General features: G+C 46.6%; 1 protein-coding gene and 1 non-coding gene across 5 annotated transcripts in view; one reads left to right on the forward strand and one right to left on the reverse strand.

Annotated features, from left to right (window-relative positions):
- LOC110990022 (axonemal central pair apparatus protein HYDIN-like) overlaps positions 1–25,315 on the forward strand; it is a 68,347-nt gene that overhangs the window by 35,762 nt on the left and 7,270 nt on the right. For 3 of the 4 annotated variants that reach the window (XM_087137627.1, XM_087137626.1, XM_087137629.1), the window contains 33 exons: positions 1–173; positions 622–794; positions 1,729–2,051; positions 2,261–2,339; positions 2,760–2,986; positions 3,683–3,865; positions 4,561–4,840; positions 5,967–6,139; positions 6,675–6,873; positions 7,086–7,285; positions 8,093–8,261; positions 8,448–8,698; positions 9,344–9,382; positions 10,103–10,192; positions 11,433–11,601; positions 12,303–12,587; positions 13,069–13,221; positions 14,150–14,383; positions 15,128–15,233; positions 15,377–15,649; positions 16,033–16,307; positions 16,475–16,780; positions 17,117–17,277; positions 18,141–18,425; positions 18,782–19,145; positions 19,533–19,698; positions 20,209–20,356; positions 21,117–21,324; positions 22,175–22,399; positions 22,974–23,143; positions 23,692–23,857; positions 24,305–24,610; positions 25,142–25,311. In XM_087137627.1, coding sequence (XP_086993753.1) covers positions 1–173; positions 622–794; positions 1,729–2,051; positions 2,261–2,339; positions 2,760–2,986; positions 3,683–3,865; positions 4,561–4,840; positions 5,967–6,139; positions 6,675–6,873; positions 7,086–7,285; positions 8,093–8,261; positions 8,448–8,698; positions 9,344–9,382; positions 10,103–10,192; positions 11,433–11,601; positions 12,303–12,587; positions 13,069–13,221; positions 14,150–14,383; positions 15,128–15,233; positions 15,377–15,649; positions 16,033–16,307; positions 16,475–16,780; positions 17,117–17,277; positions 18,141–18,425; positions 18,782–19,145; positions 19,533–19,698; positions 20,209–20,356; positions 21,117–21,324; positions 22,175–22,399; positions 22,974–23,143; positions 23,692–23,857; positions 24,305–24,610; positions 25,142–25,311 — 6,729 coding nt within the window. The remainder of the gene's footprint in view (positions 174–621; positions 795–1,728; positions 2,052–2,260; positions 2,340–2,759; positions 2,987–3,682; positions 3,866–4,560; positions 4,841–5,966; positions 6,140–6,674; positions 6,874–7,085; positions 7,286–8,092; positions 8,262–8,447; positions 8,699–9,343; positions 9,383–10,102; positions 10,193–11,432; positions 11,602–12,302; positions 12,588–13,068; positions 13,222–14,149; positions 14,384–15,127; positions 15,234–15,376; positions 15,650–16,032; positions 16,308–16,474; positions 16,781–17,116; positions 17,278–18,140; positions 18,426–18,781; positions 19,146–19,532; positions 19,699–20,208; positions 20,357–21,116; positions 21,325–22,174; positions 22,400–22,973; positions 23,144–23,691; positions 23,858–24,304; positions 24,611–25,141; positions 25,312–25,315) is intronic. The other variant, XM_087137630.1, reaches the window with a different exon arrangement.
- Trnai-aau (transfer RNA isoleucine (anticodon AAU)) lies at positions 1,002–1,074 on the reverse strand. Its single transcript has one exon. It is a non-coding gene; the product is annotated as a tRNA-Ile (tRNA).

Genomic DNA, 25,315 nt, shown 5'->3' on the forward strand with positions numbered 1-25,315 from the left:
GAAACGTAAGAAGGACAAAGGTCGGCCAATCTCGAATGAGGTGGTTCCGGAGCCAGAACCGGAGAAGGACCCAATGAAGGAAGCCGAGATCCTTCTGACCTGCCGCTTCAAGGCCTTCGAGCATGGCCTGAAAGAAATTGAAAAGATCCTGGATCGCTGGGACAGGACCATTGGTAAATATTTTTGTTCTGGCGGTTTTCAGGGTATTGTGTTTTTTCCTCCGTATCCAGTTAGGATTCAATAGGATTGCCAGGACATTTTTTTTTCAATTTCGCAAGTGGTAGCCACCTAAAAACGTTCATTCTCCCCTTTCCAAATGACCACAAAATAACTCTCAAACTCTGGGGGCACGGGCCTGAATGCAGCTGCCCGTCTCTACGCAAACTAGGCCCACAGGTTGGAGAATTTTGTGAACGAAATACCCCAGGTTAGCAGCGGCAAGTCCCAAATGTTTGATTTATGGACTGAGTTCTACAGTCCGTCCTAATTTTGGCCACTCATATTGGCAGTGACCCATGGGATTACAAAATATTAATGAGCTCGCACTCAGGAATCGACCGATTTGCGCCCAAATGTGAGCCAGGCTTGAGACCAGAATTGCATTTTTGTCCTCTGCAACAGGGCAAGTTGTCATCGACCCGCTGGCCGACGAAATGGAGGCGGAGGAGGTAACCGTGCACCCGCCCTCTGGACGGAAGGGCAAAAGCAAGGCAGAGAAGGAGAAAGAGAGGGAGCGAGAGAAGGAACGAGAGCGGCTGGAGAAGGAGCGGCTGGAGAAGGAGAAAGCGGAAAAGGTGAGCTCAGCTGGAAGTGGACTTCTTGGAACCCTGAGGTCTTTGTGAGATCACTTCAGAAAAATTAACCTCTTAAGTTGAAATTAGGTGTCATGGCATGTAGCTACAGTGTACCGAACAATGTTCGTAACCTACATCAATAAAAAAATGTCGCACACCGTGATCCTAAGTGGGTAATATTTTGATTATAAAGATGAACAAAGAAATTGACTGGAGTGGGATTCGAACCTGCGACCTCTGGAACATTGTACCAGTGCTCTACCAACTGAGCTATCCAGCCCCACGTTGGTGGCTCTTCCCATTGGTCAATATCTCTGTTCGGGGGGCGCTAGCCAGAAGCCATTAAACCTGAAACACCTTGTAGCCAGGGATCACAATCCAATAACACGATACAACCTGGGAAGTGGTGAACAGGGATCACTCAAAGAGGATACGGCTTTTTGAACATATATTATGAAAGAAGCTATATAGAGAAACTGACTAGGCGCTTATAAATGATTTTATTGGGTAAAGTTTCGACCAAAAGTTTTGGGATGAATTTTGTGCCAGTTTTAGAAAATCCCCCTGTAGGATAATAAAAACGCAACTTCAAATTGTTAACGTTAATCATTTCAAATGTTCTACTGACACATACTTACAGTGTTTTCAGCAGTCAAGAACTAATTCCTTCCCTAAGATACACATTTTCCTGAAGATGATCATAGCATGCGGATGGAAATGTGAAGTTTTAGTTTACCACTTCTTTTTTGGAGCCACACATCTTCCCACAAGAGATATTCACCTGGTGCTACTACAAATCTTCACTTGTTCATAACACCGCCGTGCCAAGTTTCCAGTCAATTCATTCTTTCTCTCCTTTCAAGCGCAGTTACTATTTTTCGCATTGTTGATAGTCATCAAAACCATTCCAAAGCATCTCCTCTGTCCTCGACAGGCCTTGGCCGAGAGCGGCGAGCAGAGCGACCCCAAGGACGGCGAGGATGAGAAGGACGGCGGCAAGAAGGACGAGATGGGTGTGCCCCACCTCCTGATGGACGCCAGCGAGCCAGACGCCCGGATTGGTGACCATGTCCTGGCCACCAAGCGCCTGCCCACGGCCGCCGAGGTACTAGACGGGCTTGGCCTGGGCCCCAACGGTCCTCCCATACCCCCGTCGGCGATATTCTCCGTCGTGCCCTTCCCTGTGAAGCGGAAGGCTCCGCTCGGCGCCGATCCTTCCGGTCACTACGTCTTCGTGGCCTCATCTCCAGATGACCCGTAAGTTGTAACTTTTTAGATAGTAAAGCAAAATCCTTTGCTTCGTGTATATTTTGAATTCAACTCCGCTCAGTGGAGTTTGACAGAGTACTTTGTATTTCAATGTTTAACCAGCAACGTAATACCCAACGCCCATGAGTGTCATATTGCTGTGTGATTTCAGCCTTTCGCTCCTCATCGTTCTCTCATTGAAATCTTGACCTTGACAGCAATGTGATTCCAGAAGAGAAAAATAAGGATGCTGATCAGGAGCCAGACTCGTCTACTCCAGACAAGGCCCGAGAAAAGGTGGGATGTTTAAAAAACTTACTTAGAAAAAGCCATCTAAGAGTTTCAGTTTCGACAGAAAGGCCTTGCTTGTAAATTCATCAAGTTGAAACTCTTTCACAGATGGATCAATTTGTGAAAGAGATATTTCAGAAAAGCGGCGTGCTCCCAAAGCGTAATCCTACAGGCTGCGTTGACAGAATTTTTTTTTTTTTGGTGTATTTGAAGTTGGGCATACTGGTGAAAAGGGACATTTTGTGGCTGGAAAATATTGAAGATTTCCATCCTACTTTGCACAAGGTTTTTGTGAAAGCCCTTTAACTCAGAAGTAACCTGGGTAACTCTTGACTCATCTTGTTAGATTGAAGTCCTTACATACAAGAAATCTCCATTAACAGAATGCAAAAATTCTTATACATCTCTGTTTCTTGGTTTTTCCAGGACGACCACACGACACCCACTGGCAAAGGCAAGGGAAAGGACAAGACCCGCTCAGGGGCAGAGAGCACCAGCTCCCGCCGGCGCTCGGCCAAGGGCGGCCGGAACCGCAAGGGCTCCCTGACGGTCACTTCCCCGCCCCCTGGCACGACCACGCCGGGCTCGGACTTTGACGGTCAGAGCAGCACGGCTGGAGACATGTCGGCCATGCAGGAGCCCAAGAACCCCAAGTGAGTTTTGACCAATGGACAGGGGAGCTGCTAAGCGTAAGAAGAATTTGCTAAGCATGAGAGAAATTTGCTTAGTAAATGCAGGTTACCAGCCAGTTGGTTACCAGTACATATTAGGCAGTGTTAATTCGTGCAGCATTTCCATGAAACTAGGTCCAGGAGTCTGGTTTGGCACGATGTGTTTTGGTCTCCCAACTCTATTATCCAGGTATGAAGCCCATCCCAACATGTCTCCTTCCACTCCCTTTCCAATATTGGGACTTTTTGTTACATTTATCCAGAATGGTCTTCTGTCTTCCAAAAGTAAACATTTCCCAATTGTCGTGTCACGTCAGGGTTTTCCAAGCCTTTAAGCCACATTGTGGCGAACACTTCTGACTCCAAAAATTATTAACAGCACAAATATACTTGAAGATCTATCCATTGGATTGATTTGGAGATAGTGCATGATTATCGTCAGCTCAAATAGAGAAAATAATCAGGACATTTGATGTATGTCGTGGGAATCAAAACTGTTACGGGGACAGATTTTTGCTCCTTTGTACCGAATTTCCAAACAAAACAAATTTTCCGTCATTGAGATACGTGCCTGGGCACACGACTTGAGATGGACGCATTTCAGTTTGTTGAAGTCAGGAGCATTGATGTGTGGCATTGGCTGCCAGTGACTTCCATTTAATTTTTGTACTCTCCAAGGCTTGGTATTTTCCGCTGGACCGTCGGAGCCGAGTCGGAGATCGTCCTGCGACTGCGCTTCCAGTCGGACGAGCTGGGCCAGTTTGACCAGACGCTGAATTTTGAGATCGTGGGCACTCGCCGACGCTACCAGCTCTACTGCCGTGGCGTCTGCAGCTTCCCGAACATCAGCAGAGAACCGAGGTAGGTCTTCGAGGAGGAGTCCAGTTCAGTGAAAACCAGTGTTGTAGTCGAGTCACAAGTTTTTTCCTCAATATCGGCCTCGAGTATAACAGAGCGGACAGTGACAAAGGAATGCTTATGTCTCAGTTCATTTGAAAAGCCGGTGACTTGGCTTGTGATGGACTTACAAGTACTTGTGGTGGACTTTGACCCCTCAAACTGCCAGAAACTCTTTTGAGGCGAGATAATGATATATCGATTGAAGTGGATATCATTTCTGTTTTGTGAATTCTGATTTCCTGTATGTGTTCTCATTTCTGAAACTATGGCTTTCTTCGTTGTTACTTGATCGTGAAACTTTACTCTCACAGTATGACCATATAGAGGCTGAATGTTTAATGTCAACCAAATGAAATTATGAAAGTAGAAACGTCCATTTTGATGATCAAAAAATCTCCTCAATAGTTTGAAACTTTGTGTGGAATGTTTTTATGTCAAACATTTATAGTACACCCATAATAACGTTGTTAGATAAAACATGGTTTGTGTCAAAGTTGATGTCAGAGTTTTGGAATTCACGTCATCTTGTGAGTTGAATGGAACATGTTCATGCTGTCCTCATTGAAAGATTGGCGTATATCATTGCATGGATTGATGGACAAGTCAAAACTACAAATTCATATTTTGTTTCTCTTTGGGGATTTTTTTTATTGAAGGGTTGTTTTCCCTCACCGCAAAAAGAGCAAGCGCGCGGACGAGATCATCCACAAGAAGTTCGTGCTGAGCTCGGAGACACTTCAGATGGGCCCGCTGCTGGCCGGCAAGTCCCGGGACCGCTACAAGGACGGCCGCTACCCGGAGAACCAGGAGAAACTAACCATCCACAACTCCTCCCCGCTGGAGGCGGACGTCACCTTCTGCTTCCAGCACGACAGCAACGCCACCACCTTCCTGATGGAGCCCCCAGCCATGACGCTCAAACCCGGTGAATCTCAGGTCGGTACTAGGATAGCATAGGCTTCGTCTTTCACTTTGTCTTTTTTTGACTGCCAGACGTTGACATTTTGAGTTTGATAACAAGCCCATGTTTTGTTAGAGCAAAGTCAAACTGTATGATATTGGTCAAAAGGGATGTATTTTCATTTGTTCAAAAATTATGAGCCAACTGTTTCGATGTCAAATACAAAGCCTGACAGGAGGCATTCAGTATAACCTTTCAAATTTCCTGACGTTTAGATTTCCAGGTTTTTATGTCGGTTATCAAATTGGCCATTCCTAGCCCAGGGGAACGCCATCGAATGCGCTCTTCACGCACCTTTCAGTGGTTGTCAAAGACATTTTTATCCCGAAAACCCTCGAGCCATTTTGTGCATATCGTCCGAAAACTCCTGCAAGATTCAAGAGATGAGCCTGCTGTAATATGGAAAGACCAGACCGTGTTGACCTGTTTCTGTACTTGCTGTGTGTTTTTTTTTGGAGGGGGGCATTGCACCACAGAAGACAAAGTGATATCTGTCCTTGTATGCTCTATCTGAACTCATTCTGCATTGTAGTGACTGCAGGGAATACATGTTTGAATGTAAATACAGGGGCGGATCCAGGAATTTTTCTGGAGGGGGGGTCAGGCTGCAGATTTTTCTTAATGTCTCATTTCTTGCGGACAAACGGTCGGCCAGCCGACCCCGGCAAGCTCGGTGGTCGAGTGGTTAAGACATCTGCACTAGTAAGCAGGAGGTCGTGGGTTCGAGTCCCACCCGAGTAAGCTTGTGAGGTTTTTTTCGCAAGCTCTCGGACAAGCACTGAGCATACAGTGTTTATTAATATACGTTGGGTAAGGGCAAAGCCGTTTTATATATAAGGAAACATCATATACAGGACTCGCTTTAGTTATTTATTTTTTTTTCCCTTTTTATCTCGTTTTGGGGGGTCTCAGAGTGGAGAGGCGGCTTTCTCCACACCCTGCCTTGGATCCGTGCCTGAAATATAAATAGTGATACATTGTTGTTTGAAATCCTAACTTGGATTGTTATTGTGCCGGCATTTTCTGTCATTCACCCTGGGATATAAAAAAAAATTACTCCCATGTTCTAAAATGTTTGATGTCATATTCTTGTCGGTCCAGGAGTTGATGGTGTGGTCCTACCCCAAGAATCAGGGCTTCTTCGAGGACTGCATCGTCTGCTGCGTCAAGGAGAACCCCGAGCCCATCCTCTTCAAGATCAGCTGCTACGGCGTGCGGCCCGAGCTGGAGCTGGACAAGAAGCAGCTGCACTTTGAGAAGGTCCTGCTGCACAGGTCGGTGGGAGCTGGGGAAACCCCGCCGCCTACGCCTCTGCCCCTCGAGTCCCGGGGGGACGATGCTGAGAGAGATCGGCAAGGGTCTTGAGAGGCTTACTTCTGGTCGATTTGAACGTTTTCATGCATGCAGGTAGCCACATGGCCATGCCTAGGCCTGCTTGCAAGTTGTAGCCCATCAGGGGTGCATGCGGCCTAGGATGTCTCTCTCTCCACCTAGGAGTAAATGGGTACCTGTGAGGGCAGATTTGGTTGTGGCGTCTGATATGGCTGCATCAGTTAGTATACTCCCCAGGGTGCTGAGATGGTTTCAGGAATGTTCAGATGTTGTGAGCCCAGCGTGCAGGGATAGTAATAACGGTGCTTTGAGCACCTTCGTGGCGGATATGTGTCGCTCTTTATAAATGGCCATTATTATTATAATTTGTACAGTAATTATAACCAAAATTTGCTTTGTAAACTTGTTTGGTTTGGTTAATCTGGGAAGCATTTAATCCACTCTTCGTCCCTCACCCCTTCTATCTTGACATCCCAGGAAGGACACCAAGACCATCTACCTCCGCAACAGCACCCTCCTCCCTGTGGCCTGGCGCCTGAGCGGCCTGGAGAACCTCGGGGATGACTTCTCGGTCACCACGGACTCGGGTGTGATCGACCCGAAGTCCGAGTTTGCGCTGAACGCCCACTTCCGGGCCATGAGGCCCACCAACCTGAAGAAGATGATCCGGCTTGAGGTAGGCATGCTGTATAATATTGTGCTGTTGTGTATTTTTTCTCAATTTCATTTTCAAAGTTACCCTCAAATATTGTTCCAATGTTCTGGAAAGTAGTTCAAATTTTCTAGTAGTGGAACACCACTTAATTTGAGCATTTTATGTTCTAAGTTTTGATATCTTTAATTGATTTCCTTTCATCTGTATTCCGAACTTGCCGTTCTCTCGTCCAGGTCTCGGACGTGGAGAACATCATGGGTCTCCTGCAGACCGAGAACATCCAAGTCCTGGCCGAAGCGTACGACGTGGCCCTGGACATGAGCTTTCCCAAGGGGGCGGATGGCGGGCTGGACTTTGGCACCATCCGGGTCATGGACGAGACTAAGCAGACCTGCTCCCTCAAGAACAAGGGCCGATACGAGATCGCTTTCAGGTGGGAAAGCTCTCCAAGCTTGTGTAATGAACATGACCCATTTTTCCTGCTCAGCCAGTGTTTGTGCTGAGCAAAAATTGGCAGAGAACCATTCATGAGCGATACACGCATCATTACCCTTGGCTGGTAACCCATTTTTGCTGAGTAGATATTTCTTCTGCTTAATAGCAACACAACCAGTTAAAGTTTTGCTCACTTGCTATAAGAACGAACCCGGGAGACCATGTTAACCAGTTACTGTCAGATTTTTTTATCTGAAAGGGCTGCAGCTGGGGGCAGTTTTTTTTACCCGTAATTTCTTCAACCTTACAATTGCACTTTGACCCAACCAAGCGTGACGCGTTAATACGTTAACCGTTGAAGTGACAAAAGAATTCTCAAAACGAGTGAACACATCCTCCGTGGAACAAATAATCCGGCGTCAAGTGGTTAATAATGGTACTTATTCGAAGGCGAAAAGTCGTCATTTGTAATTCACGGCAATAACCTTACCCACGGCAGATTAGAACTGGCTCGTCAGCCTTTGCTAGTTCACGACTGAAGTGATGTCTTCTGCACCATTATAAGTGGCTAAGTATGGTAACACGAGCAAATGTGGACTTTTTCTTACACACTCTTAAAGAGGGCTTAACATAAACACCATTAACTCTGCATGAATGCGGAGGAGTGGCTTCTATCTTGGCTAATTTTGTTAAAGCCAAGCAGTGCTCATAAACTTCATCAAGAATTGTCGATCACACTTTTACAAGGCAGCACATTGCCATGTTTTAAATCCAGATTGTTTGTGTCTGTGTTCCAAACTTGCAGTTTCAATTTTGAGACCACGGAAGCCTGCGGCCAGGAGATCATCAACCTGTTCTCAGTCATTCCCCAGAAGGGAGTCTTGGTGCCCAACGATCGGCCCACGCAGGTCCAGGTCATCTTCAGGTCGCGCAAGGAGGTCACCATCAGGGACCAGCCAATCCTGAAGTGCCAAGTATGTATGAATATTCATGAGGAAGTGTCAGTACCTGTCGCACCATTTCTGGATGACACACCCGATGATGGAACAGTTCAAACAAGAATGAGGCATACACCCCTCCGAGAGCATTTACCAAATTACCCAAATCCCAGATTTTTTGGGCCCCCCCTCCAACCAACTCATTTCCTCCCCCCAACCCAGGTGATCGAGCCCAACATCTCGGATGGCGGGGAGACCATCGCCAGCATCCCCGTCAAGTTGGGCGTGCGCAGCATCTTCAGCAAGTACAACGTCTACCCGGTCAGCGACATCAACTTCGGTGCCGTGCTGGTCAGCCATCGCCGCACCCGCTCCTTCATCATCGAGAACAAGGGGGAGTTTGACTTCAAGTACAACGTCAACCGGATGAGCCGGGACACCCAGCCCGTCCAGCCCCTGCTCAGGGGGAGAGTGTGAGTACCGCACACCTTCTCGTCCCCTTTTGACTTCTCTGGACAAGCAAGTTTGGGAAGTCTCAGTTATCAATCTCCAATTTTGTCAGTGTGTAAAAATGTACTTAGTCTTGGAAATTGACTCTGAAACAATTTCAGTATCATGACACAGAAGTAGGCTTGTCTAGTACCTTGGAAGTTGTCAGCTGGTTGCTTTGACCTGACAAAAAGTGTTTATTCTTCTGTCAACTTACTGCTTTTTTTCCTGTTAACTTCTTATGGCTCGCGTCACTGTGGTTCTGTCATGCTGTAGTTTCTTCTGCATTCTGTATGTCGTTGCTCTGAATTGCATTACTTTATATCCAGCTTGCTGTTCCAATCATTGCTCACTTGGCTGCTCTTTGCAAGTTCCTGCCTTCAGATTGAATGATATTTTCAAGACTTTCCACGAGCAGAATTCATGCTTTCCTGCCAATTTAATTGAACACTTGCTTTGCTTTGCTGTATTTGATGTAAAGTTGCCCTCCGATGTCCAAAATCTATTCATTTCACACTTGTTATTAAAATCTTGTTAGAATCCCTGACCAATGTTATCAGTTATTAAGACAGCTCATTCGTGTTCATTCTTGCTATAAATCCTTCCCTTGCTGGCTTGCCGTCTTGTAGCGGATCTCGTGCTTCAAAGGCATCCTTCCAGTTCCTGAGGTAACGCCTAAAAGGAATATCACCGACACCGTACCTGCACCTTCACCCCTTTACTAACCCAGCCTCGCTTGCTACGAAAAGTGAAGCTGGAAAGTTCTGGAAAATTCTCTCCTTTGGTGATCAAAGTTGCACTTGTCCGCCGAGACCACTGTACCTCGCACGGCTAGGGCTGCACCGCACGCAATAGACCTCACCTAGAGCATACTTCCAGCTAAAATCCATCTCTCTACTTCCATATTCCCATTCCTATCCCCCTGTTCCCCCGCCCTCACCTCATGAAGATGAACGGAGTTGATCATTGACGCACTGCACATGCTAGGGGATATCTGAAGGCGTTTTGCCCTTTTCACGAGAGGCGCCCGAGAGGCGTTTTGACCAGAAGTGACATAAACCGGTCAGTCACAACAGTCTCACTGTCACATGCTGTGTTTTAACATCTTTTTGAGATAACACTTGTTTACACGTTAACTGAATTGAATTGACTTAAAATTGTCTCTGAGTAGAGATTTTTGTGTGACTTGTCAAAGATAATCGATCGGCACCTTGTGATTTAACATTTAGAATACTTAAGTGCGACGTCATTTTAAACCAGAATGTGTAGTGCAAACAAATGGAGCACGGGCGCGTGTTGATTCAGGTGCTGGTTGTCACGGTAACGCCATTTACGCACAAAATTGTGCGCTCGACTCATAAGATGCGGGTGTCCTTTTTCACACATAGGCCTGGAGGAGGCAATAAGCGCAGTAAATCCAGGGATGGCTCCAGCTCAGGTCGCTCTGTGGCCAAACCCAAGAGAGCCGACTCTATGAGGTAAGTCACTTGGAGTCATCCGAGCCTTTCCATGTTGAAGTTCTCATTACTGATGTTTGATTTAATAATTTCATGTGAGGCAAAATGAATTGGCATAACAGCATAACGCCCACTTTTTTTATCATTTGTCACCATTTATGAAACTGACAGGCTTTCAACCAGGTAATAATGCCTTTTTTTCTGTGTTTTTATTTTTGGCACAATATTTGCAATTTAGCTTGGTTTTTTGGCATTGCTGTCCTTGGTGGCAAAGTTAAAAATATGTATCACATTACCGTCAACACCTGCACTGCATTTTCCTTATACGCAAATCATAGAGGAACGTTACTTCTAAAAGAGAACCTACCTACAGCATCACTTTGCAATGAGCAGTTGCACTTTCTTGCAAGAAGGATTTTTATTGTGTCGGATAAAGAGGAGCTGGGCACGCCGTTTCTTTCTCATTGTGCACGCAGAATTCTGTACAACAGCAGAAATGCACCGTTGAGTGAATATTGTGAATTTGGAGAGTAAATCTTGATATTATCAAAGTAAACAGAAATATTTGCCCTCTTTCTTTCTGTGAATATACCAAAATGACTCAGGTGCAGTGCTTTCCATCCTCACCGACAGTGTATGCACCAGTGGAGATCTTTGGCAGTATCAGGCCTGCAGCTTTTCCTTGGATCAGCTGATTTCCTGGTTTTTCACGTCACACTCGTGCCACTGAAAATGGAAAAATACTCCACAAAGTCTTGTAAAAATTGGATATCCTCGTTTTTTTGTCAAAGTCCAAGTTGTGTGCCTGAAGTATAAAAAACGAATGACACAAACTCTAAAATTACAGAGAAAAATTAGTTTCCAGGAAATGGAACACGAAGCAAAAACAAGAACCTCTTCAATATCAGGACATAAAAAAACCCAAATAGGCTTTTGCAAAGATTTTTTCCAATTCTTGTGTATAAAAGTATCTCGACCTATGACCCCTACCCCGGGCAACCCAACCCTAACTTTCGATGTTTCTGTGTTAGACCTCAAGCTATCTCAGTCTCCCACAACAATAGAAAAATGTTGTTTCCGTTTTGGGGACGAGAGCGGTAGACAGACATCAAAATGACTCTCTTACGAACCTGTGTCCTAAAACAAAAAAAAAAATGGTTAACTTTTTTTTTGTGGTCCTAATCGAAGTAAGCTGTGAGTTAAACTCCTTGAGCGGAGACAAAACCTAAAGATCCAATGTCCCTCTCTCCCCGTCCGCTAGGCAAGACATGGGCGCCGGTGGGGGTGGGGGAGGCGGCGGGGGAGGAAGCACCACCAGGCTGCAGCTGGGCATGTTCACCGTCTACCCGGCCTACGGCGTGGTCTACCCCAACAACCAGCAGGTCATCCAGGTGGAGTGCCTGCCGGAGAGCACCGGAAAGGGAGACGAGGTCAGTGTTGGCTTTGTGACAAACGTTGGACTATCATTAACGTTTAGCCGAGGCCGTGGCCTGTGATTATGGAGCCACTTTTATTGAGAGAAGAAAAAATATTGGATCCGACCTCATGCAAAACATGTCAAGAGTTAGCAGAGCCACTTTTGAGATAATGGGCTGTGAGAGGATCTTTGCCAACATAAATAAATAGGTACCCCTGACATTGTTTACTCACATAATGTTCATTTTACATCAGTATGCCAAACTGAGTCATACAGTAAAACAAAGAGCTCAGTCCTCATTACTTGGGGGGGGGTTCTGCTACATCTGGCTATTCAGGAATAGCTTCTTGTCTAACTGTGTACTTCTCAAGTTAAAGAATGCAGGAGTAATTCTGTGGCTACCGCAGTACTGCTGCTTTATCACGATGCTGCCATGTTTGTCTTGTTCCCTGTAGGCCCATTGGCAGTAGTAACACAACTTCAGATATCGATAAAAGGGAGCAGACTATTTCTCCTTCCAGCCTCAGTTTGGTTGCATTGCTTTGAATGGTAGACGAGCAAGACGGTTGCCCCCTTGTAGAGATCTGTTCACTCTCACAGAGCATCGAGCGTCCCGTGGACTTAAAATTTGAGGATGACACGTCCGTTTCCGGACAGACAGTGATGATTGACCCGACAAAACAAATCAAACCGAAAAAAATGTTCTCCCTCCAGGACCTGGCTATCGAGATCACGGACCGCGACCCGGCCGACCACCCCCAGGGCATCCCCTACAAGATCCTGGCTGAGGCCTGCAGCCCGGGCATCAACCTGACCGACCTGGCCTCCATCTTCGAGGAGCACCGGGTGGTGCGCAACCTGAGCGTCTTCCTCAACAGCCACCACCTGGAGCTGGGCGGGGGCGGGGTGTACGGCGAGGACCAGAACAAGTTCATCTTCGGCCACGTGCTGGTGGGCCGCAAGGTCAAGGCGCGCTTCAAGATCTCCAACGCCAATAAGGTGAATGTGGTTTTGTTTATCGGGTCGTTTATTTTGTTTTTGTGGTCATGGCCGGTGATGTCTTCGGGGCTGCTGGTCGTCGGTTGAGTGTGTCTTCATAGGCATCATGGAGTGGAGGGATTTTGCGGTAAGCAGAAAACATCGCTTAGTGGAAATTCCATGTTTACCGGAAAGCAGCTGAGAGCCAGTCACTGGTAGAATATAGTACATAGCATTTGGGGCTGGTAATCGGTTTTGCTCAGCAAAATGCCTCTTGCAGCTTGGCATATTTGAAAATTGGCCCTTAGTCTGAGTTTATGGCTGTGGCTGTGTATAGCATGGTGGTCCATGGCTAGCCACTTGCTGACGGCTGCACCTACTTCCCATAGACACATGTGTGAGTCCCAGCCGCAGTCACAGCCTTGAGCTACCAATGGTAGTGAGAACAGACACCTCTACAATGAATGGCGTTTTCATCTTCCGTCGTCTCCTCCCATCCCAGGTGTCTTGCGACGTCATCTTCTCCTGCAAGCTTGTTACCTCCAAGCCCTCCTCCAAGCTCCAGGATATCTTTGAGGTGGAGCCATCCAGAGCATCCATCCCGGCTCACAGTCACGCCTACGCCACGGTCACCTTTGGCCCACCCTCGATGCAGGTATTAGGGCTCTCTCTGCGCCTGAAATCCACTCTCAGTCTAAAATCTCTTTGAATTTGTGAGTCATACAGATTTGTCCAACAAGCCATTTGCGAGTGAAATTTGAATAAAATCTGGTACACTGAGTTCTTTAAATTCACGTGAACATAACAACTTGAATTCTCCATTCTGAAACCACTGTTGCTATACCTTGTGATTCGGGGCAAGCTTTTGCTTAGTTACACAAGAGACGCCTTGCAACAATACACTGTTCTCAATGGATAAGAAGGGTACAAAGGAACCAGTCCATTCCAGAGATGGTGGTCGCTATGCAAAAGCTTGCCCCGAATCACGGGGTTATAGCAACAGTGTCTTTAGTCTGGGGAATTCAAATTGCTACGTTTCTGTGCAATCAGATAACACAGGGTACCAGATTTTATTCAAATTTAACTCGCAAGTGGCTTATTTGCATTGAGTGCATTGAAGATTCCGAAAGAGCTGTAGAACTTGGTAAATGTTGTTCAAGGTAGATAAACTTGAGTTGTCTTGTATCATTCAAGTAATTTTGCTTAACCAGTGTCACAGTATCTGCCCAAACAAACGACTGTATTCACGAAGATGTTAGGTGAGGGGTTATTCAGCGCTGTGGTAAAGTGGTATGAGTTTGGTAGTGAAGGAGGTTGTGTCAAATCCCAATTGTTTTTGTAGCTACGACATGCGGCTACCCAAGTAGTTATCATAAAATTCCGCAGTGGAGAGGCAGTGGGCCCTAAAAAATGTACAATTTATGAATGGTATTTAGAAAAAATCCCCATAAATTTGCTTTTTTTAAAAATTGGTTTCTCCAAAATAGAGTTCACTTCAGCATTCTTCGTCGGAGATTTTACTGAAAAGTGTCAGTTGTTTACACGTTTAAAACTAATGGAAACGATCTGTCCTTTACGTCCAGACTTACACTGGTCAGTTTGAGGTCATCTTGGACGGCCTGTCTGGCCCTCAGGCCAAGCAGAAAAACCTGTCCTTTGAGGTCCAGGGAGAGGGTAACCTGCCCCGCGTCTCGGTACAGAAGCCATCCATCCGCAACAAGAAGGGCAGCCCCCTGCTGCTGTTCAAGCGACTGCTGCTGGGGACCACGCAGACATTGCCGCTGTGCCTGAAGAACGACGGCACGCTACCCAGCAAGGTAAGATGGGGGCGGTTCACGGCTCAGTGCCACAAAGGGGGGGCTGCTGCAGAGAGACCATTTTCCTCAATTTACAGTTGACAAAAACAAGGTCGTTATCTTATTTTGAGTCAGGTGGGCAACTTGATAAATTTCTTGCTAGATTGGGGCGTACCTCGCAAGGGAAAAAAACAAGAGAGAAGTTGGCAGAAAATACGCTTGGGAGTCTTCTACCTGGACAAACACAGAGAACAATTCAAGTTCCCTGGGCACAGCCGGCAAGATAAATTTGTTGACCGTTTCCCAAATGCATTTAAAAAAACAAGCTTCTCAGCAACAGCCTGGGGGTGGCGCGGTATATTGTGAGTCACCCGTATTGAATTAAAAATTAGGCCAAACTAATAGGTCCTGCAGACCTTTTTTCCTTTTTTTTGCCCTCAACATTTAATGAAAACTAAAAACTTGTGGTCTGACTGCAGATACTAATTTTTGTGTATATAGTCCTTAATCTTTTCTTCATTATTTTTCCGCTGCTCAGCTGGAAAACAGTGACTTTCTCTTGTGTGGTTGTACCAACAGCTATCACCTGTCTCCCTACAGCAATCCTTCGTGTCCCAATGCTAAAACTAACGTCATCCCGATTGAAACACCAAATCTCTGATGGTTTGAATCTGTACATTTTATCATGATTTAAAAGATAAAGGCTCAACTTTCTTTCCAGTGAAGTGTAATAGAATTAATTCTTTTTTAATGTTTGTCTCTCAGGTTGATATTGATTTGAATGATCCCAGCGGGGTGTACAGCCTGCAGAGCTCTGAAGACACAAAGCTTATCTACCCAATGCAGACGGACATCCAGTCATACGTCAATGGTTTGTTGAATTCTCATAATTCTGAATAGTTCCGTGCATTCACAGATGACGGACTCCTATTTTGGAATTTTACTGTTCAGCATCCCTGAACTTGTACACAAATTACAGTCTGAGTATACTCCTGTCTCCACTGCTTCCCACAGATGATGGGGAGGAGCCAGTCCGCCACCCCCACACCGCCTCCATCATCGTGGGCGTGGGCGAGGAGGCCACCTTCCAAGTGGTCCTCCGGCCGGATGCGGCCGGGCGCTGCGAGGGCTCGGTCCGGGTGACGGTGGTGGACAACCAGTACGAGGACCGGGCCATCCAGCTGGTGGGCGAGGGCTACCAGGACGAGATCACCCTGGACAACATCCACAGCCTGCCGGCCGAGGAGAGCGTGGAGCAGTTCCTGGGGGATGACAACCAAGTCTCAGGTATGCGGCCGGAGTTTGACCGGCTGCCGTTTGCCGACCACTGGTCAGTGTTTGGGCTGGTACCCGGGAAGGTTTTTTTTTCCTGTCAGGAATACAGTGCAGGATTGTTAACCTGCACTGTAGGAAATGACTTCAACAATTGAACTTGGCCTATGCTGTGATGTATCATGGTAGACCGTTACCCTTACTACTGTGCATGTACAGTTATGATCTGCGAATGGATCCTCGTGTGTTCACCCGGTAAATATCAAAGATAGAAAGTGTAATGTGATGATTAATGGACCAGCAAGAATTTTTGTCATGATTGTAAAGTTCAGAGTAAGTTAACATTTGCATATTAAACTCTTTTTAAATATTTTCCCGACACTTTTTCCCGGTTTCAGCCATGCCCTCCAATCACATCCAGTTTGGCGACTGCCACGTGGGCGAGTCCTACCAGCTCACCTTCACGATGACCAATCACAGCCCGGCTGACACGGTGCGCTTCCAGTGGCCTGAGCACCCGCAGCTCAAGTTCTCACCCTCCGCGGGCCACCTGCACGGTGGGCTGTCCAAGGACATCTCCGTCACGTTCAAGACGGACGAGGCGGTGAACCTGCAGGATTCCGTCGTCAGCTGCAAAGTCTGCAAGATCTCCTTCGATAAGCCGGTGGATCAGGTCAGAAAAATGCCGATATTTCACCCATTGAATGTCCATATTCATCAGATTGTCAAACAAATCTTTCTGATGCAAACTGAAACAAAACGACTAGTAAAAGAAAGACGTCAAAGATGTCCGTTTTGCGGGATCCGGTGAAAAGTACTTTAGCGTTGTTTGACTCGCAGGTGGCAGACTGGGATGACAGAATGCGCACCGTCAAGTGGGTGGACATCCCTGTGGCCGCCCTCCTGCGACCACCGACCTCGGGCGAGGCCTCGGCTGCCCGGCCCAAATCCAACCAGGACGCCAAGAAAGAGGAGAAGGAAGCCAAGAAGGAGCACCGCAAGGGCGGGGCCAAGGAGAAAGAGGCGGCGGCGGCCAAGGAGGCGGCCACCGAGCTGATGGACAAGGAGAAGACAGAGGAGGAGATCCGACGGAAGATCGCAGCCGGGGAGCTGGCGGCCGAGGTGCCCCGCCCGTCCAAAAAGAAGGCAAGGTCCTTTGATGATGAGGATCTCAAGAGAAAACATCTTCCTAGTTGTGGTTTTCGAACCTGTTGATAACATCATGTGGCCAGGGCATAATTTACCATAGAGTGGAAATATTGCTTAGGAAACTTTTGTGCTAAGCCAGTTCTAGCTGAGGACCAGTCAGGGAAAAACATTGATTGCATTACAGTTTGGCTGGTAACCCATTTTTGTTATCATTTATGCAAACGTCTATTTCTATTATTTTAGATATCTGATGTTTTGTTAAAGGAAATGTGTTGCATGTAGAAATGAAAACGTTGAAAAATAACTAATCCTTTTTCGTTAAAATTCCTGCAGGTTATCGAGACCGAGCCCGAGCCGACACACACGCCCCTGGAGGACACCGGCCGCGACGTTGAGCTGCGAGTCAGTGCCAACGCCGACTACGCCAAGTACAAGTGCAAGACAGACTCCATCCACTTCAAGGACACGCTCATGTTCCAGACCAGACAGTTCTCGTAAGTTCATCCAGACATGGTACCCCACGTAACAGGTTGCATCTGAGGTGTCTCATGCTCAACCGTGGCCATTTCTTCCCAAACCTGGTTTCATGTCTGGTCATTGGTTTCATATCTTGTTCCCCAATTGATCCCAAATGTTTACTGTCGGACCCAAATGCAAACCACTCAAAACTTGGGCCTCTCAATAGGCAATTTGAGCTAATAATGCCTTTTTACGCAGCAATTGCCACCGTACTAACAATCTTGAAGTGCCTGAGTGACTAGTCTTTGTGATTCAACTCGGGGACCCAGATTCATGAAACAGGATTTTAGAAGCTGATGAAAAAGCTGACATTTTAAATCCAACCACGTTTCTTCATTTAATCTGTCCGTCTACAGTCATTTGCAAAAGTTTAAGACCCCCTGAAATTTCGTTGGTGTTTCCGTCACTGGGCCTGCATAACATTCTCTCATTGAATGACTACATAACATTGTTCCACAGTGGTTCATAGCATCAGGCATGTCAGAGTTGCACCATGAGCCCATTTGAATGAAAGTTTTTGCAAAAGGCAGGTCTCGTGCGACATTTTTTCTGTAATGGAATATGGGTAAGAAAGCCATCAGAAACGGAGGGAGTAACACTAAGGATTAGACAGTTGACACTCCAAATCACGGAGATGTCGTCATATAGCCGTTCAGCCAAGGCTACACATTGGCAATGAACATAATTTCTCTGATTACTCGGTTGAAATTTGGTTTTTCTTCGGGTGAATGCATTTTGTATGGGTGGTCCTAAACTTTTGCAAATGACCGTTGTTACGTTTTGGACAAGACAACCCTTGTCATGAACCGTCTTACACCCCCTCGACCCCCCTTTGTAGGTTCCAACTGACCAACAAGGGCACGGTCCAGCTCTCCTACAACTGGCAGGTGGTGATGGAGGAGGAGGTTCTCCGACGCAAGTCGGTCAGCTTCGCCGACGAGGACCAGCTGCGGCTGCCCTCCCGCTGCAGCACGGCACTCAGCGGCGCCGAACTGCTGGCCGACGTCTCCCCCTTTGCCATCACACCCGAGGCGGGCACGGTGGGCGTGGGCAAGAAGCAGAGCTTTGTGGTCAAGTTCTCGCCACTGGACATGCAGGACTTTGAGGGGCGCATCATCTGCAGGTGGGCTAGAGAACTTTTCTGTTTACTTTGGCAGTTTTTCAAATTTGGTCTCTGCGAACTAGCAAAGAGGCTATTCTACTTCGTGACAACATTTGCGCGCTTCGAGACGTACATTTGATCAGATTTTGTGAAGATATTTTCTTGTTTGAAAGTGAAATGTTTACTTACAAAGTTACTTTGAGTAAAACTGTGACTATTAGAGAAAGGTTAAATTCCCTTAAATTCTTATATTCTTGCATTTTTTTTTCATTTTGAGACTTTTTTTACAGTGGTCAATAAGTGTTAGAATTATAGAAGTTTACGATTTGAAATTGCTGTGGCTGAAAAAAAGTAATTTTATTTCGTGTTTGTCATAGGATACCAAATCTTGAAGAGGGCAAACAGGGACCCGTCATCTCTGTCCGCGGCCGAAGCCTCATGCCCTACTGCCACTTTGAGCTGGAGGACTCTGACTACATCACCGGGTCCCGCCGTAACCCGGAGCTGCGGGGGCCCGGCGGGGCACCGCCCGGCGCCACCCTGGACCCCAACACCCGGGTGATCGAGTTTGGCTCTGTCGGTATACAGGTGCACAACCGGCGCAGCTTCTACATCGTCAACCCCACCAACGCCCACTACTCCTTCGTCTGGACCTGCGAGGACGAGGAGGACCCCAAGGAGGTCAAGCAGTTCAGCTGCCTGACTGCTAAAGGGTTCGTTGCGCCGGGCAAGAAGACCGAGGTAATTAATCTGCCGTGACAAGAAGCAGCGCCCTTGCTTGCAAAGAGTAGACAAGCTGGTGGAAACTTTTGAACCTGCATCGTGCATGCGACCCGCGCGCACACAAAGAATGTACATATCAACAGAAATCTGCCTCACACACTCAGCGCAGACCATGCAAAACACGCCTGAACCTGTATGCACAGGTCTTGAGTTCACAGAGTGAAGGACTCAAAAGCCCAACTCACACGCGGACTAAACCAGGAGTCGAACCTGGGCCACAAAGATGAAAGGTCAGGAAGAATGTCCACATCACCAACCTCCATTCCCATTTGAGTAAGCACCGAGCTCGTTCCCGTCCGAGTCAAACCGAGTAAAGTCCCTGTTGCCTTCTTCTTTGCACTCCAGATCACTTTTGAGTTCACCCCTTCCCAGCTGGGCATCGTGGAGTCCTTCTGGCGCTTCACCATCCCCGAACAGAACATCCTGGTGCCCTTCCTCCTGGTGGGCGATGCCAGGGAGCCGGCCGTGGCCACCGACCGCTCCCACATCAACTTCAAGTCACTGCTCCTCGGTGAGTCCATTTGCTGCATCTGAGTTCCTTCCCTTACCTTCCATCTAAGTTGAATTGTTTAATGCCCCCAATCAGATCTCCCGGCAGTGCTGTAGTCATGTAATCCACTAGTACTTCACACCTGCCTGATGAGTTCTTACTCGTGAGTAGTCATAAAGTGAGCTACAGGCAACTCAAGCATGAACTGTGGTTCAAACATTCCTTTTTTTCACTGTTTGAAGTGAAAGCACTTTTGATGACTGTAGTACTCGGCCACCTACTTCACTGCAAATATTTCAGAAGTAAAAATCATGTTTTTTTTTCACCTTCTAGTTACTGTGTGACTTCAACCCCATTTGTCTTTGAACGAGATGTCAATATTTTGCCTTTCAAAAAGAAAACGGTAGTTTTTATTCCACATTTCGTGGTGCTTTACACATTGATGGCAGGGAACTGCCAGGGCTAACTGCACAGGATTTGTATATAAAATCAATGTTATTTGCAACCATATTTATTTGTTTGCCATTGCAGGTAACATGGCCAGTGAGAGGGTTCACCTCATCAATAACGAGAGTCGACCTTTCACCTTTGACATCTCGGAGGCATCGTGTCACTCGGAGGCCTTCTCTTCAGAATTGGATGTCGCACCCAAGGGCGGTGTGGTGCCCCCATTTGGCAGGTAAAACAAAATCACCACCGTTATTTGTTTTTAGTTTCAGAATGCATAGACTTTGATATCGGCTAGATTTACCCCCTCGTTTGCTTAAGTTAGTCCATTTTGCTCACCGAAGAGCAGTGTTGTAAAAGCATTAAAGCTCAGTCAAAGACAGGAGATCAACTGTGTTTGACCACTGGCCAGGGTTTTTCTTTTTAGCAAGCATTTCAAAATGAGTTGCCCCTGTCTGTTTTGAAGTGAAAAACCGGGCATCCAAGTTACGGAGGTTTTTGTTCTGGAACTTGTGTAACAAAACGAGGTGTCCAAAATGGACACCCCACAGACAGTCCTCTGGCTACGTTGCAACCAGCCGCAGAAATTGCGGAAGGAAGCGTGATTGTTGTCGGAATACAAGTGGCAAATTTGAATTGTTTTCCCGAATGACTGTCTAATTTCTTTTCATTTGTAAAAGAACCCCCCCATCACCAAAGAAAGTTGATGGTATCATTTCTACGTGCTGATGCTTTCAACTATTAAAGAGAAAAAGTTATGTCCTAAAGCTAAAAAATGGTGAACATGTCGGGGGGGGGGGAGTTCTGGATGTACCAATGATTCAAATGGTGTCCTGAATTCACGCAAAAAATTTCAACTGGAATTGGGACTTGCAAACTAGAAATCTCCATTTGTGTGGCGTGTGTCATGAAATTGCCAGTGTCTTTATTTGGGGTAGAAATCAACTGAATCAAATCTTCTTGTAACAAATCTGTCGTACCCATTATTTCAGGATTCCCATCGACGTCTCCTTCACCCCTCGCAAGGAGAAGGTCGTCAACTTCAACGTAGAGATCAACGTCAAGAAGAAGACGCTGCCCATCTACCTGAACGTCAAGGCGGAGGGCTACTCCATGAACGCCAAGGTGCTGTGCGAGGACTCGACAGGCAAGAACATCCCCCTGTCGTCCAGGGGCATCAACGAAATTAACTTTGGGGAGGTGAGTCCACCTTGGCTGTGAAATCCGTGGGCCGGGCTGACATGGCTTTGTTGAAAGCGAAGAAAAACGTTTCTCTGAAATAAATTATTCCTGTAACCCTGACTCGGCTAATAGCCATTGAGTGAACTTAATTTTGGTGATTTGTGTTAGCAATATTGAAAACATATATTTTTAGTATGTACGAGACAGAGTGTATTAACCATTGCAACGCATTCCACTGTCTTTAAACACTTAAACCCCTTTGCTCCTTATAAAAATTGTGAAATATATGAGACCTCTCACCACAAAATGAGCTGAAAGTAAGAATTTTTCGAACATTGAGATATTGGTATATATGATATCAGCAGAAAGAGAGCTTTCCAGTGGTACGTACATGGAACACTTAGGGTAGAAGTATAAGGTGACAGTGTGGCATTATTCTGGCAGCTTTGCGTCTTTGTTCCTGACATTGTTTCAACATTTCAGACCAGGCATGAATAATGCTATCGTCAAAATTACCGAGAAAAGGACATTTCTAAATATATGATCCTGCGAAATATTTGGAATTAAATAGGAAACGGGTTACTCTTTCCAAATATGACAAAACCCCCACATTGACCTCCATTTTAATATGACTTTGAACCCTCAAAGTAGGAAAGAGCGAGATGTGACTTTACGCTCATTTTGTCATGACGGGTCATACATTTTAAATGTTTTTCTATTTTCAAATATAGTCACCTCTGAACACTTTTGAATAACTTTCAACTTTTGTGAAAAGCAATCTCGGTGTTCTTACCAATTAAATTCCTTGAACAAAAATTGTGTATTTAGAGAAATTGTGATTGATTATTTCATCTTCTCCGTCATCAAGGTGGAAGTGAACGAGAAGGCCGTACGGTCCATCTTCATCGTCAACTCCGGCAAGTTCAACTTTGACTTTGAGTGGACCATGAAGGAGCGAGCCGGCAAAACAATCAAGATGGTCACCATCTCGCCCGAGACCGGCTTGGTGCCCTGCAACGACCGCAAACGCTGCGTACTGGCGTTCAAGCCACCCCAGAAGACCTCCCTGCGAGGCTGCGAGCTCTTGCTCAAGGTATGTGCTGCGGCAGCAGTAAGGTTTCAAACCAAACTTGCAACTAACTTGTGTTTAGTTTTAGTTTAGTTTTTCTCTAAAGAGAACTGTGCCCTGTAAACCTTGTAAACGACAATGAAAGGGAAACAGTCAATTTCAGACATCAGAGTGAAACCCTTGAATGATAGTCCAGTGATTTCGAACTTGCTGAGAAATTTTGGAGGCAGTCTGTACAGTGTGGACTTGAATCCTACCAGTAAATCACAATTCTTTGTTCTCGAGCAGGACGGTTTACCTCAATTTACTTTTGATCATGAAGCCGAATATACCCAGCTGTGTTTGGTTGTCACTTGTTTGGTTATCGCTCCTGATCATCAAGACATTGCTGTTACAGGACTTAAGTTCCCCCCCCCAAAAAAAATTAGAACAGGTCGTGCAAGTGTACTTTGGTGATCTTTCCAGTGTCATACAAAATTAAGACATCAACCAATCATATTCCCCCCCTCCCAAAAAGAAAACCACAATAGTAGTCTTTCATTAAAAAAGGAAGTTTAAATCTGTTTCCACTGACTTGACCCCCCCCCAACCCTATCAGGTGACCAACGGTCCCACCTACCAGATCGTCCTGGCTGGTCAGGGTGTGGCCCCGGGGCTCCACTTCTCCTTCACCAAGTACGACTTCGGGCCCTGCTTCATCCACCGGGCTGGCATGCCGCCCCTGTCCAACGTGCTGACGGTGACCAACAGGGACGCCAAGGCCATCAGGTAAGGAAGGATCAGGGATTTAACAGGGAGGCGATTTGCTCGAGATGAGTAGTTGTTAAAGGCACGCGTTTGGGGTGTTTATTGGGTCTGGGCAGGATCAGTTGAGGGCGCCGCGCACAATATTCTTGTGTCCCCTGTTAGGATACTTTTTTGGTTGGCACACTACTTGGCTACGTTATGAAGCGTACACTTGTGTTTACGTGAGACGAATACTCGCTCGAGCAAATGTAGACACAACCAGTTGAGTGCTTTATTAACCTGTGCGATAGAGTTTACGTTTTCGCCACTACAGGGCCACTTCACGCACATAGCCAATAGCATTATGCATATTGTGCTACATTTTAGCCCAGCTCCAAATTATACATTTGGGCTGAAGTGGGTCAAAAGTCAGATAAGTAAACCTGCTTCTGTAAAGAGGGCATTCAACGTCTGCTTGAACCCACAAAACGATATGGCTACTCTCAGTAACAGGAAACAAAATGTATGGCTAAATATTAAAACCAAAATCGATGCAGATGACCTGAATTGGTTCTTGTTCGTCCCTTCAGCATTGACTGTCTGTACACCAGTACCTCCCACCTGGAGGTACAGTTCTCAGCCTGCGTCTTGCAGCCTGGGGACAGCCGAGATGTCCAGCTGACCTTCTACCCCAGGGAGGCTGTCAAGTACCGCGAGCTGGTGGTGTTTGAGATCAATGGCTTGTCCAGGACTCAGGTATGCCTAGGCCGTTTGCTCTGCTGACTTGCTCGAACATTTTTTTTTACTTACCAAAGGGTGCATATTCAATCTGGCATGTTGCAGCATTGGGAGTTAAATTGACCTTACAAGAAAATTTGCATACTCTGAACTAAAGGTGCGCTTGACCTGACAAAACTTTGCTGTTGAGTTCTGTCGTTGGAGTCAGTAAATTGTTTTGCATCGGTTTTCTGCAGACAACAACCGTTAATTCTCAAGAAGAGCATTGAAATCTCCTTTTTAAAAAATGTGAATAACGGAAAAAAACAAGGAAAACTAATTTCATTGTCTCGAGGCAAAATTTCTGTCATTGAAAAATTTTGGGGTTAGAAAAATCAAGAGACTTTATTGTTCCATAATTCTTAGCCAGTTCCAAAGTTGGTTAAAATGCAGTGAGCCTCTTGATCTGGTTTCACCCCAACCCAGGTTGAAATTCTGGGCGAGGGCACCGAGATGCGAGTGGAGGTGGCCAACGCCAAGGACAGGCTGGTCAACTTTGGCGCCCTGCGCGTGGGCGAGGCGGTCAAGCGCACCGTGCCGGTGGTCAACAATAGCCCCGCCCCGCTGGCCTTCAGCGTGGTCATCACCCCGCTCAGCCCCATCCTGCAGCAGCTGCCCCAGGTGCTGTCCCTGGCGCCCACCAAGGAGATCCATCTCAAGCCCAAGGGGGGCAGCTGCAACCTGGACCTGGTCTTTGCACCCAAGTGTCGGATCCCACAGTTCACGGAGGAGGTAAGGACGGGGGGGAGGGGATGGAACAAGGGGAACGGGGTCGGAGAAGAGTCCCCGCACAATCCACGTCAAACAGCATGGGAACCTTCAGCTTGACCATCCGCATTAACCATTGTGCCCGACCGTGAGCATCAATATTGCAAGCGATTTGGGTGTGATATGGACTCTCCTATTAGTGCGGTTGGTGGACGCGTCACACCGAGAAAAACAAGGTTGAGGTCATTTGAATCCCCGATTTTCACCCTGGTAAGGGCACTTGATCTTGGAGGTCATCTTGGTTGGTCAGTGTTGTGATGTTTATTTTCCGCCTGTTTTCTTCTTTGGTTTAATTTCCTTTCCACAGTTTAGCCTGCAGCCTTTTGGTGACGTCAGGACAAAACTTCTGACCGTTATAAGATGTTTTGATAGAGACTCAACATTTTTGATTCAGGATGTTGCGATAGTTTTCAACAGAATCGAATGCAAATCTTCCACGGTTCACCTCGCAGTGAAACTCTTCAAATCGTTTACACTTCCTAACCTCCGTTCCAGGTGATGTTGGAGTGCGCCGGCCTGTCGCAGCCACTGTTTGTAGTGACGGGCTCCTGCCAGGGGATCGACATCAGCCTGGATCAGGAGTCCATCCCCTTCGGAGCCGTGGTCCAGCGCAGCAGCACCACGCGCAAGCTTCTCATGTGCAACACTGGTGACATAGGAGCAGGGTAA

This window comes from Acanthaster planci, linkage group LG06, assembly GCF_054643075.1.
Source record: "Acanthaster planci isolate LZ-2023a linkage group LG06, COTS_SCS, whole genome shotgun sequence".
Classification (NCBI taxonomy): domain Eukaryota; kingdom Metazoa; phylum Echinodermata; class Asteroidea; order Valvatida; family Acanthasteridae; genus Acanthaster; species Acanthaster planci.